The following is a 12,798-nucleotide window of genomic DNA, read 5'->3' on the forward strand; positions in this document are numbered from 1 at the left end:
ATCTTTACTCAGTGAAAAATGTCGTTGAACTTTCAATAAATAATACACTGTTTTCTTGGTACACACTATTCAATATTAGTCATTTTACCAATATTTACTTGTGAAAAACATTTGCGAGCAAAACGATATGAAGGTAAAATAGCCAGAGACTTAAGGCATGTCATGAATTCGAGGAACTTCCCATAAGTCTTTGTCTTAAGGACGCATGCAACTATGGGCTCAGTATTGTGTATGCAATAGGTCGAATCAATTACAAATGTACTAGCGGGTGTTCATATGAGTTTCTCTCCTAATAATGTCTGTGGCTTTACATCTAAATATTTATTATAAATACATATCACAAACAATTTCATGTTAAAGTTGTAATGAAATGTTCGTGTGTTTCTTTCATGTGTTCCAAACTAGTAAACACATATTGCACTTGCATGTATTCTTAATGTTCTATGTGTTGATGAATCGATGTATTAATGATTGAATGCATTAATTAATTAACGTTTTAACAAATGGAATAATAAATGAATGAAATAAACTAAATTATATTCAATGAATGTACGAACGAGTGACTGCACGTACAAATATATTAACAAATGACATTCGTCTTTTTTAAAAAATAACACGTGTTTAGACCAAAATATAAAACATTTACCTGTCTATGTTTTTTAACATACAAGTTCTTCCATTTGCGCATTTCTTGGTTATGCGTATCGTGGTCTAGAGCGTTGCGACCAGTTAATAATTCTCGCATAACTGCAAAATGATTGAATATAAACAATATTGTGAACATGTTGTCTAAATTTCTAATGTCACTGGTGCTCTCACAACACATTGGAGGCATTAAAACACAATAGTTATTGCACAGTGGACCAAAAGACAAAGAACCATAATTATGTAATAACTGGTCGCAGTGAAAATTTATTTCGTTTGGATCATATACATATTTAGACTTTGAACTGTGAAAGTTGGAGCGAGTTTTACCCTGTATTTAAAGGGAATTTAAAAACCAACTTTTGAGATTATAGATGCTACATTGTTAAAACAGACAATGGACCATAATTCTGCCAAAATGTCGAAACCAAAATTTCTTTCTTTAAAATCATCTACACATTAAAGCAGTTCAACTGTAACAGGTTGCGAAAGATCAAACCTGTATTTGAGCGGAGTTGAAAACACAATTTTGTGTGACTATATTGTATATTGGGAAAAAGACAAATGGCCATAATTCTACAAAAACTCGTTGAAGCCCAAAAACTTTTCTGTATGATCATCTTCACATTAAGTGGTTAATGAAGAGTTAAAATACAAGCTTGACAGGACTAAATATTCTTTAGTAACAAACAGAAAAAGGGAATAATGCTTCCACATTTCATTGAATCCTTAAGTCCTTTCTTTTTAGGGCATCTAGAAATTAAAGTCATTAAACTGTGACAGTTTCATCAAGACCCAACCTGTAGTTAAAGTGAATTAGAAACTCGAACATTTTCACTACATTGTATATATTATAGAAAGAAAAAACGCAGACAAAGGGCCAAACATTACAAAACATGTCTCCACTATAATTCATTTTATTTATACACTAAGGTCATTCAATTTCGAACGTCTGAGCGAGATCCACCCAGTAGTTAGAACACAAGCTTCAGGGGGCTGTATGATCTTAAGTGGACGGACAGACAAAGGGTATTATTCTACGAGAATCTGATTTAAGCATAAGTTTCTTTCGTGACAATCATCTACACATTTAGGTCATTACACTGTAGAAGATTGAGCAATTCTTTTATATAATATAAACCTCTATAAATCAACTTGTGTATTGCTATCAATCAGCCCTTTATTTGTACACTGAAATCAAACGAAAATTTTAAAATTCGATTTTTTTACATTCATCTTACGATCGACATCTGGTAAAACAAGGGCGCATAATTTTAGTTTTTGTATAAGTCTCATGACATTTGACAATTGCCTCAAATGAGAGAAAATACATAATTATTTCATTACTAAAATACGTATACCAATCTCATAATCATATAATATAAATTTACATTATATTTGTGTGGACAGACAGACAGACAGATGAATGAAGGACTGCAGGGATTGACAGAAATACAAACGGCAAACTTGATTAATACAATTATTAAGGGTATTCGTATTTAAATAACAGTTACTTGACCTTGAACCACTGGTAAAAACCGAAACGTCTTTTAATATTCCCACATGACACTGCACATAATAGAATACTAGTATGATGAAACTTTTTTTCAAAATACCAAGGTTTATTAAATTATCAGCAGAACTTTATAAACATCGGGCTCCGGTTAAATGTCATTTTTAAAAGTGATATTCTAGTTATTTCAGTTTTTGCAGACTGACAGACAGTTGGACGGAAGAACAGAGGAAGTGATTGACAGACAGTCATACAGAGATTCTATAGCTGACTATATATATACCAAGTTGCATTACTATATTGCATGTTAGTGAATCAGATTTGAATACAGTATAGGTATCATCAACACGGCTTAGATTTTGTAAAGTTAAACATTCGAACCATGTTTCATTGAGCTTAAGATATAAATGTTGTCTATATAGTGGTAACGATGTCTTTGTAAGATCTGATCTGGTGACCATTTTTTTAAACGCATGTGACCCAGATTAACCAGCGGGTTAAATACTGTTTATTTTTTAATAAAACTAAGTTAAATCAAATTGAGTGAAAAATGTGTCAGTATTAAATTGTATGAACTTTACGAATTACTACACTATTAATGTTTCTAATGACGCAAACTCACGCGGGCAGATGAACGGTTACAAGTATTGTCACACTGATTTACATAAATCGTAAAGCTGAATATATATATAACAATGTTAAGTTTTGTTTTGTTTCTAGAAAAAGCCATCTGATATATGGCCTCTAGTGGGAAAGGTCGTTCACAATCATTACATTATTACATTACCAATAGTAAGTATACCAATTTTCTTTGGAGCATCTTAAGTACTTTGTAAACAAGCGCAGGAACAATTTTTGAGGACGTATGGACTGAAAATCATATAAGACGTATGGGGAGTGAACCTATAAAAACTTTCGTTGAAACCAGTAGGATACTTTTATATGATCTCTATAACCTTACCGACACCGAAGTTGTGGCAGTCGTGTTGTTGAGTCAGTTTTTTGTGCTCTACAGTTGGAAAATATCCTTTTGTCCCATAAACCGTTGTCATAGTTTCTGAACAGTTTCCTTCCTTCAACTCGCGGGAAAGTCCAAAATCTATCAGCCTTGCGTTCAGTTGTGAGTCCAGAACAATGTTTTTGGATTTGATATCCATGTGTAGAATAGTGCCCCTATAAAGTTTATAGATCAAACCATTTTCAAATAAAACTTCAGTATCTTATTCCTTTTTATGTTCAGTGATGTGTTTAATGCTGCGTTTACACTATGTTCCCGGCGACCACGGCAATCACGTTTCGGGCCACCGTGGAGGAAACGGGATGAACGTAAGACAACGTAGGGGAACGGGATAGCCAAACGTGACACAACGGGGTTGCCGTGGTTGCCGCGCCAAAATTTTAAACGGTAAAAAAATTTGCCACGGCAGCCACGGCGGAAATGAAAAACGTGATAGAACTTTTTAAACGCAATAAAACTTGACAGTACGTAGCAGGCCGTAACAGAACCCGAAAAGGGTCCGTACTCTGACGGGAATCCTATTCTTTCCCCGACATGTGAAGTTTCTATCAAGTTTTGTTACGTTTTGTTACGTTTTGTCAAGATTACCACGGCAAGCTAGGATAATTGACAGCCGTTTTGCTACGTGTTCATTCCGACCCGTTACGGTGTGTTGCATTTTGCAGGCAGATGCGTTACGGCCAGTTGAGTTGTTGTACGGTCTGACAAGACTCGCGCGGTCTGAAGATGTGTTTATTAAAGCCGTGCTATTCAGGAAACTTTCATTTCAGTCTGAACACTCGATCAGTATAATGATACCAAGAAAGCTCAGAACAAAGGCTCCCCGCGCTGCAAAGGATGCTCAAGTTGGGGAGCAACCTGAAAGTCCATGCCTACCGTCGCACGATCAAGATGAACCCACTGCTCCTGTTGATCCACCCCTTACAAATGAGGACGAAGAAGCAGAAGGAGTAGCATATGCTAGGAAGAGAACAACCCCTAGGGTTATAATAAATTTTACTGATGAAGACAAATAGCTCAAAATTGACTTCCTCCAGCAAAAACAAATTATCTTCTTAAAGAGGTTGACAGGTTACAAAGACGCCGCGGCCAAAAACAGGCTCTGGGTAAAGCAGGCCACAAAGATGAAACGCAAGCCCAGTGAATTGAAGACGTGATATGAGAGCATGCGCATTAAACTTGGGAAACTGATGAAAGCGGCCACCAAGTCAGGGCTAGCCACGGACGAACCCACATGGACCTTGGCCTCCTTCTTCATCTTTTCCCGGACTTTTGTGCTTCTTTCAGCTCTTTACAACTCAAAGATTGCATTAATGCTGCAAATAAGCAGGCAAACACAAATCATCCTCGTCGTTCACATCCATGTCACTGGAATTATTTTGCTATAATAAATACCGTTGCTTGAGAGTTTTCTTTTATACCGGGAGCACAATCGTGCCCGAAACCTCTCGGATGTCCACGTTTGATCCGCACAGTACCTTCATAGAACGTGACAAATGAATGACAAACGTGTACAACGTATCATACCTGCATGCCACAGCAAACAACGTGTGGGAACTTAACAGAACGCATCGTGCCTTGAAGCAACATTTATACATCCTTGGCAGACCGTGGATGAAAAGTTAGCGTACCGTCGAAGGGCCGCGTATTCGCTTCGACGGCACGTCACGGATACCTTTATAAACCGTGAGGAAACTTAGCACAACGTAGCAAACATTGGATTAAAGGTCAACAATTGCAACAGTCACACGGCGCGCTACCTTTCGGACAAACGGGACAGCCGTGGCTGCCGGGAACATAATGTAAACGCAGCATAATGTTTTGCCCTGTATTGTATTTCATGAAACAAATTTACTAACAAAACTGTTATGTCAAGAATACATTTACATATTTATATGACACGGACAAATATTAAATAAAAAAGTGTCTTTTCCGATGCAAATATCTGAGACATCTCAATGACAAAGCTACCAAATTAAAATACCTAAGAGGCATTTGAATGTATGGGTTAATTTAAACGCTGTGTTGGAAATGAAAGGTTATACTAAATTATCTATGACGTTGACAGATAAGAACATATTCAAATACAACTTAATTATCTTATTAAGTTTTATGTTAAGTGATGTGTTTTGCGTTGTATTGGCTTGACTTGCATGTCACATAACTTTAAGGGACTTGTTCACAGGACGTGAATCTTTATTTATTTTTTGAATTTCATTTGAAGATTATCCATAAACGAATTGATACTTACAACAGATTTCTAAGGCAGAAGTGTTGTTTTGCTTGTTTAAATATAACGAATACATTCTTTTTTGAAACTATGACACTTTGTAAATTGGCATTTTGCAAAACTGTGAACATGTCCCTAAAATAAAATACTATAGGTCTAAAGAGAGACAATACTTTCAACAAAACACTGCAAAACATTAAATGAGTAAAACCGGGCTCAGGGACTTATAACGACTAATGACAATCTCTGAAAAAAGTCCATAACAGAATGGACATAAAAACACTCATTTTTTTAATTAATACAAATTATAACAATGCCAATACCTGAAGGGATTCCCAGTATGCATATAGTTGATAGCGGACGCGACCTGATACATCGCTCTCAACCTGGTATTCATGTCCATTTGAATTATTCTGACCTCAGGATCTCTGTCCTTCTTGATTGCCTCGTACAAGTCACCGTTGTCAAAGTACGGTGAAATAAAATAAAATGTCCTACAATAATAAGTACACATATTTGATATAAAAATAAAGACTGTATTGGTTTAATAGTATGCATATTCAAAAGACTTACAAAACAAACTCATGTTTTGATGTCAAAAAATAATCCTTTAAAATGTGCCTACATCAATAAAATGACACAGGGTACTTGTTAATCCATTCCTTGAACAAAAATGAAAGGTTAATTAATGTTAAGTTTTTTTTTGTGGCGAATGATAAAGGATACACCTATGTCCAAAGCAATAAGACGTCTTTTTTATCTTAGCTGGCTATAGGGGTTGGGGTGGGGTTGAGGGGTTGGGGGGGGGGGTGGGAGAACCAAGAATCAAAGTATTTTGAATTTCGCGATAATGGGTTAGGACATCGGTTACTACATAAGGAATTATCTGTGTGTATTATTAGTTACACCGTTAGTAACTGACGGTGTCTGGTTCACCGTCAGTTACTAACGGTGTAACGCTGATAACTCGGGTAGTATGGAAATTACTCGGGCAGTATGGAAAACACTCCCTGGACACGTTACCGCTTTAAGCCAATCGGATAAAGTCATTTTTGTGGGAGGTGAGATGTATTGTATTTCCTATTATAATGATATTTCCATTTCTAACTGACTACTTTCGCCGTGCATAAATGCTAGCGGATGAGTAGAAAACATACTTTCCTTAAAAAATAATGCATGCACGTGTATATACAAACCTGTTAAATATGCTTATGTGTTCTTTTATAATTGAATTATTGAGATATTAAAATGCTCAATATAAATATCACCCTTTCAAGAATGTTCAAAACCTTTATTTTTTATTAAAATATATGACAGACGTGGTGTTATTCTTCTAAATGAATTCATGTTTAGTAATGCACCAAGCATAATTAGACATTTAAAAAGAACGAATGATTAGAGTGATATTTTATTAATATTTTATTTTATTAATAACGCTAGATCTAATATATCAAAATAGCGTATGCATTTAAAAGTTAAGACTATTTTAATATGTCATTTCATGTAGACGTTATTCAAAGATTAGTAAAACCTAACGTACTAGTCAATGAATTATTATTAGTTTGCATACAACCAAAGCAATTTTTTAGTTGGTCGCGTTAGCGGCCGACTAAATTTACAGAGCATATTTTGCAAATCAGTATGTGCTTAGCCTTAGCTACGGTAAGAACCGCAACTCACTATTCTAGGAACGATTACCGCTGCTTGTCTGCACTGTAGACGACGAATGCTTACAAGCTTACAAGCTGGTATATACACTCTCTGCAAAAGTAGATAGGGTCTGCTCTACTTCTGCAGTGAGTGTATACATCAGCTTGTACGACGACATTGGCCAGTGTAGTATTTATCATTGAGATCTGAAAACGGAGCTTAATGCATGTCAAATAAGATTAGCCGGTGGAATGCGCACAAGCTAATCAAGGACGACAACAGCAAACAACTTAAGTGCCTTCAGCGCTTTGATTAAAAACTGTTTCCAACAAATCACTTATTAACTCGAAACCATAAATGAACGCCTCAAAATGGCCACAAAAAATCACGTATTAATTAATATTCACTGAGTTAATTCCACTAGGTATAATTTTCGTTATTGAAGGTGTCATGAAATGATATTTCGGTTTAAGAGAACAGTAATGTAGTTGTGATGCACATCTTTACATTTCTTTGAAAAATTAAATTCATCTACATATTATATGAAATACAAATAACCCGATGCAGTCAAAATATAAGTCTTGGGGTCGTGGTGTCAGATATAAGAGAAACATAAATGGCATTTATCATAAACATACATTCGTTTGAAGTGAAAGATGCTTGAAGATGATTTCTTGAAAATCCGACAAAAGAAGTGTCAAAACCAACCAGTCTTTCATGATTTAAAGCTTAATGAACTAGAGCTTTGTCACAGACGTGACGTATACCCCCACGTGCCGCATTGACACAGACTATTGTGCATGATGTCTTAACAAAACAAGAGAATGCAATTTATGGCGATTTTTAAGAATTATTATGCCATTATTATTTATGGCCATTTTGACCTCTTCACTCTTGATTGTGAAAAAAATAATGCACAGAGTAATTTTAAAAACTCACAATGAATGACATAGTTATGGCCCGGACAAGATCATTTATGGCCATTTTTGACCTTAGACATCACAGTGTGACCTTGACCTTGGAGATATCGACGAAATTCTTTCGCCCGACACATAATCCAATGATCGAGAACAAAACTGTCAAATGATTTTAAAATCTCACAATGAATGACATAGTTATGGCCCAGACAAGCTCATTTATGGCCATTTTTTACCCTGAACTCAAAGTGTGACCTTGACCTTGGAGCAATCGACGTTATTCATTCGCGCGACACACCGTCAAATGATGGTGAACAATTGTGCCAAATGATTTTAAAATCTCACGATGAATGACATTGTTATGGCCCGGACAAGCTCATTTATGGCCATATTTTATCTTCGAACTCAAAGTGTGACCTTGACCTTGGAGATATTGACATAATTCTTTCGCGTGTCATGTCACACCGTCCAATGATGGCGAACAAATGTGCCAACTGATTTTAAAATCTCACAATAAATGACAAAGCTATGGCAGGGACAAGCTCATTTATGGCCATTTTTTATCTTTGAACTCAAAGTGTGACCTTGACCTTGGAGATATCGACGTAATACTTTCGCGCGACACACCGTCCAATGATGGTAAACAAATTCGCCAAATGATTTTAAAATCTCACAATAAATGACAAAGTTATAGCCCGGACAAGCATTTGACCTTTGATCTGCAAGTTTGACCTTGACCTTGGAGATTTTGACGTACTTTTTTCACACGACACACCGTCTCATGATGCTGAACAAATGTTCCAAGTCATTTTAAAATCTAACGATAAATGACATAGTTATGGTCCGGACAAACTTTTGTTTAAAACACACTAAGTGACCCCGTGACCTAGTTTTTGACCTGGCATGACCCATATTCAAACTTGACCTAGACATCATCTAGATACATTTTGTGACCAAGTTTGGTGAAGATCAGATGAAATTTCGGGACAGACAGACCGACAAACAGACAGACCGACAAAGTGACTCCTATATAGCCCCCATAACCAGTAATGGGGGTATAAAAAGAAAAGACGCAGTAGCAAGTGGACAACTGAAAATATATATTGTTCACTGTGTCGTTAACGACTTTTGAAACTATGAAATGATTAATACTTAAACCTGGTGACTTAGTTTTTAGTCACATCTGAACCAAATTATAAATCGGCCTAGACATCTTCTGGATAACAATCTGACCAATTTATCTAAGTTGAGCAAATATGTGTTGCCCTTTAAAGGAGCCTTTTCACAGATTTTGGAATGTATTGAAGTTTTTCATGAAATGCTTTATATTGATAAAAGTTAACATTGGATCTAAAAAGATCCAGTAAAAAAAAAGAAGAATAAAAATTAAAGACAGAAAATAGTAACCCTCAACTGGGCTCGAACCACTGACCCCTGGAGTAAAAGTATATCGCTTAGACCACTCGGCCATCCGTGCTCACATAATAAGCGATGAACTTTATACGTTATGTAAGCAATCCTCGTAATTTCACAAAATATAACGACAACAATTGAACTCTCCAAATTATTTAATCGTTTTGCGCTGCAAAGCTTTATAATGTTCAGGGTTTTTAATCGTCAAAACAGGCATATAATGGATATTTTGGAGCATGATTTATGTGTTTTCTCACAAATATAATTACTACAACGACAATTTGCGAATTTGAAACAATTTTTGTAAATTTTGTCAATTAACCAAGACGTGAAAAGGTCCCTTGAAGTGGTAACAAGTTGGTTGTTATTTTAATGATTTAACATAGATTTCTAGTTTTCTATGAAGGTTAACACGATTTGAATACAACATAGGTATTGCAAAATTTAACATTCTGACCAAGTTTCATCAACATTGAATCAGAATCGAACCTGACCAAAATATTTTTTCAAGTAATATATATTCTGAAAAAGTGTCATATAGCTTGAGTCATATATATTACCTCGAGAGTCGTTACAATGTTTTTCATTTGTTCAATGATTTGACCTGGCGACCTAATGTTTGAATGAATCGGACCCAATATCGACGTAAGCATAGACAATTCAATATAAACATTCTGGCAAAGTCTAGATTAAGTCAGAATTTGGCATCTGGACTCGAAACAAGATTTTATCTTACATTTGAACCGTTGGCCTTTTATTTGGATGGAGGTAAATCACATTCGAACACGGCCTAGATTTAGACAAATTAAACAGTATACATATGTTTCATTTAGATTAAGTTATAAATGTGACCTATATAGTGGAAACGATGTTTTTCTAAGATTTGATCTGGTGACCTTGTATTTAGACGCACGTGACCCAGATTATGTGCGGCTTAAATACTGTTTAAATTAAAATGAAACTTAGTTAAATCAAAATTGCGTCATAAATGGCCTTCTGGAGATAACAGGTTTTTGGTATAAGATTATACCTGGTGAACTCATTATTGACGCACCTGGCTAAGTTTAGAAGTCGGCCTTTATATTGAACAAATTAACATTTTAGAAAGATTCATTAAGCGTTTTTCATAAATGTGGCATTAAGAGTGGTTACAATGATTTGATTTCGTAACTTAGTCTTAGGACGCTTGTTACCCTTATTTATTTACAGCCTAGGTATTGCTCAACTAAACATTTTGACCAAGTTTAATCTCGATAGGATGAACACTCTTGCCTCTAAAGTGGTTACATGGTTTTATAAGATTTGACCTGGTGACATACTTTCTGACGAACGTGACCAAGATTCAAACTCGGCATTAAAAATACCTAGATAAAATTGCTCTAAGTTTTATCAAGACCGAGCCATAGATATCGCCTTTAGAATGGTAACCATGTTTTTTTTAATATTTGACCTAGTTATCTAGTTTTTGGACGCACTTTACTCAGATTCAAACTTGGCGTATATTAAGTGAAGATAAATTTCTGACAAAATTCATAAAGATTGAGTCATGCCTGAGGCATCCAGAGTGGTAACTTAGCTTTTTAAATATTAGAGCTGGTGACCTAACTGTTGGTTGCACTAAACCCATTATCAAATTAAGCCTAGAGATTGTCCACATAAACGTTATGACCAAGTTTCATCAAGGTTTGATGAATGATGTTGTCTCTACAGTGTTAACGAGCTAAAAGTTGACGCCGCACATCGCACGCCACACATCGCATTACGCCAGAAATAAGGTTCTCACAATAGTTCAGCTTGAGAACTTTGTGATCAGGTGAGCTTTAAAAGTTCTTACGAGGGCATAGCTTTGTCAACATACAAAACGTGTTCATATTAAATCGCACTTTATGACGAAGATACGTTTCAGAATGAAGTACTTACAAGATCGTGGAATAATGTCCAGCGAGATGAAATATTCACATCCGTTACAATGATTATATTAGCAAACAGAGACTCTATTAAGACAAAAACTTCCTTTAAACGGTAGCAAAAACATGTCAGTCAACCACTCATATAGTTTGTTTAAACATAACTTACCCATTCTTATGGTCGTCATGATAGGCCAAGAGTGGTACAATGGCAAAGTGCATGAGACGTGAGGCGAGCTTCTCCTTAAACAAATTTCAACCTTAGAAATGAGATTCTTTGTGTACATCATGGCGACGTTAAACAAAATTGTTTCAAAATTTTAAATATGAAAATAATATATATTCAAAAATACACAAATCTGGTTCTTACGCTCATAACAGATCCGAGAAGTTGGGCCCTGTTTTTATCCTGATTCCCAACATCAATTTCCTTAAGAACTACTCGCTGCTTAAATTCGGGAACTTCGGAATGTGCTAAACATAAAGTTGAATATGGTGTATATGATTGCTATCGGAAAATGCGATTATTGATACAATAGTCTGCAACGGCGATGCATGCCAGATGATGTTTTTACAACATATTTACCAATGTCTATGTGCAATTCCATGACTCGATCATGGAATATTACTGTAGTATGCTATGTCTTATACATTTAATCAGGTTGGCATATTGCTTTCAAAACGGTTAAATTTGAATTTTTGGTAAACTCTAACAAGTTATTACTTAAGTAATTAATTAAATGGAAATAAAATTTTCTATTTGGTTGAACGGCATCCGCCAGATCATTTTATATTTTGTTTATGTTAACTATACATGCGTGTCATCTATATTGGTCTCTTTCAAATGATACACAGGGTGCTGATGTCAGATGAGTGAGCCACTTAGTTTCTTTAAATTTTATTAATATGTATTACAGTGTGCAACTTAACGTCAGCAACATACATATAAATACTTTTCCAAATCCACCGTCACTAATTGGATTTGTGACACTAAGACACGTCTTTAGATGAGAAATGTACTCCCTTTGCAGCTCAACAAGTCTGCCGTCATGAACGTGGCTTGAAATATCTTTGGGTTCTTTTCCTTCTCGACAATAATCACACTGAATGACACCAAACCGGGGTACAACTAAAGGAAAGAAAAAATTAATTTGAATAATATGTTTGAAATTTTATTTGTAATGTTTTTAATTATAATTTCTTGCTGCAAAGGTCTATGCACATCATTAGAGTAAATAAATCATATGTGAATAATGACAACTAGATTTCTTTCTTTATGTAACGTTACAAATATGTTGGACATTATTATATAAATATGTAAATAGTATTTTGACCAACGCAATGACCCAACTTGCATACATTCTTTAAAACACAGACTGTGTCAGTCACACATAAACGTGGGCAATTATGATCAGATTTACGACAGTCACTTCCTTACCTCGATTATTAAACGTCAATTAGTTTTGCCACTACGTATATTATTTTCTTTAATTGTCTGGTAATTT

The 12,798-nt window shown here is 35.3% G+C and overlaps 1 protein-coding gene across 4 annotated transcripts in view; it reads right to left on the reverse strand.

The window, feature by feature from the left end:
• The window catches only part of LOC127842046 (uncharacterized), a 66,971-nt gene that overhangs the window by 17,250 nt on the left and 36,923 nt on the right, over positions 1-12,798 (reverse strand). For all 4 annotated transcript variants that reach the window (XR_008031464.1, XM_052371365.1, XM_052371366.1 and 1 more), the window contains exons 5-10: positions 12,237-12,422; positions 11,664-11,767; positions 11,463-11,536; positions 5,730-5,900; positions 3,120-3,331; positions 647-747 (exon numbers count right to left, since the gene is read on the reverse strand). Coding sequence is in view for 3 of the 4 variants with exons in the window: in XM_052371365.1 (XP_052227325.1) it covers positions 647-747; positions 3,120-3,331; positions 5,730-5,900; positions 11,463-11,536; positions 11,664-11,767; positions 12,237-12,422 (848 nt within the window). In the remaining variant the exon portion in view is untranslated. The remainder of the gene's footprint in view (positions 1-646; positions 748-3,119; positions 3,332-5,729; positions 5,901-11,462; positions 11,537-11,663; positions 11,768-12,236; positions 12,423-12,798) is intronic.

Source organism: Dreissena polymorpha, chromosome 8, assembly GCF_020536995.1.
Source record: "Dreissena polymorpha isolate Duluth1 chromosome 8, UMN_Dpol_1.0, whole genome shotgun sequence".
Lineage (NCBI taxonomy): Eukaryota > Metazoa > Mollusca > Bivalvia > Myida > Dreissenidae > Dreissena > Dreissena polymorpha.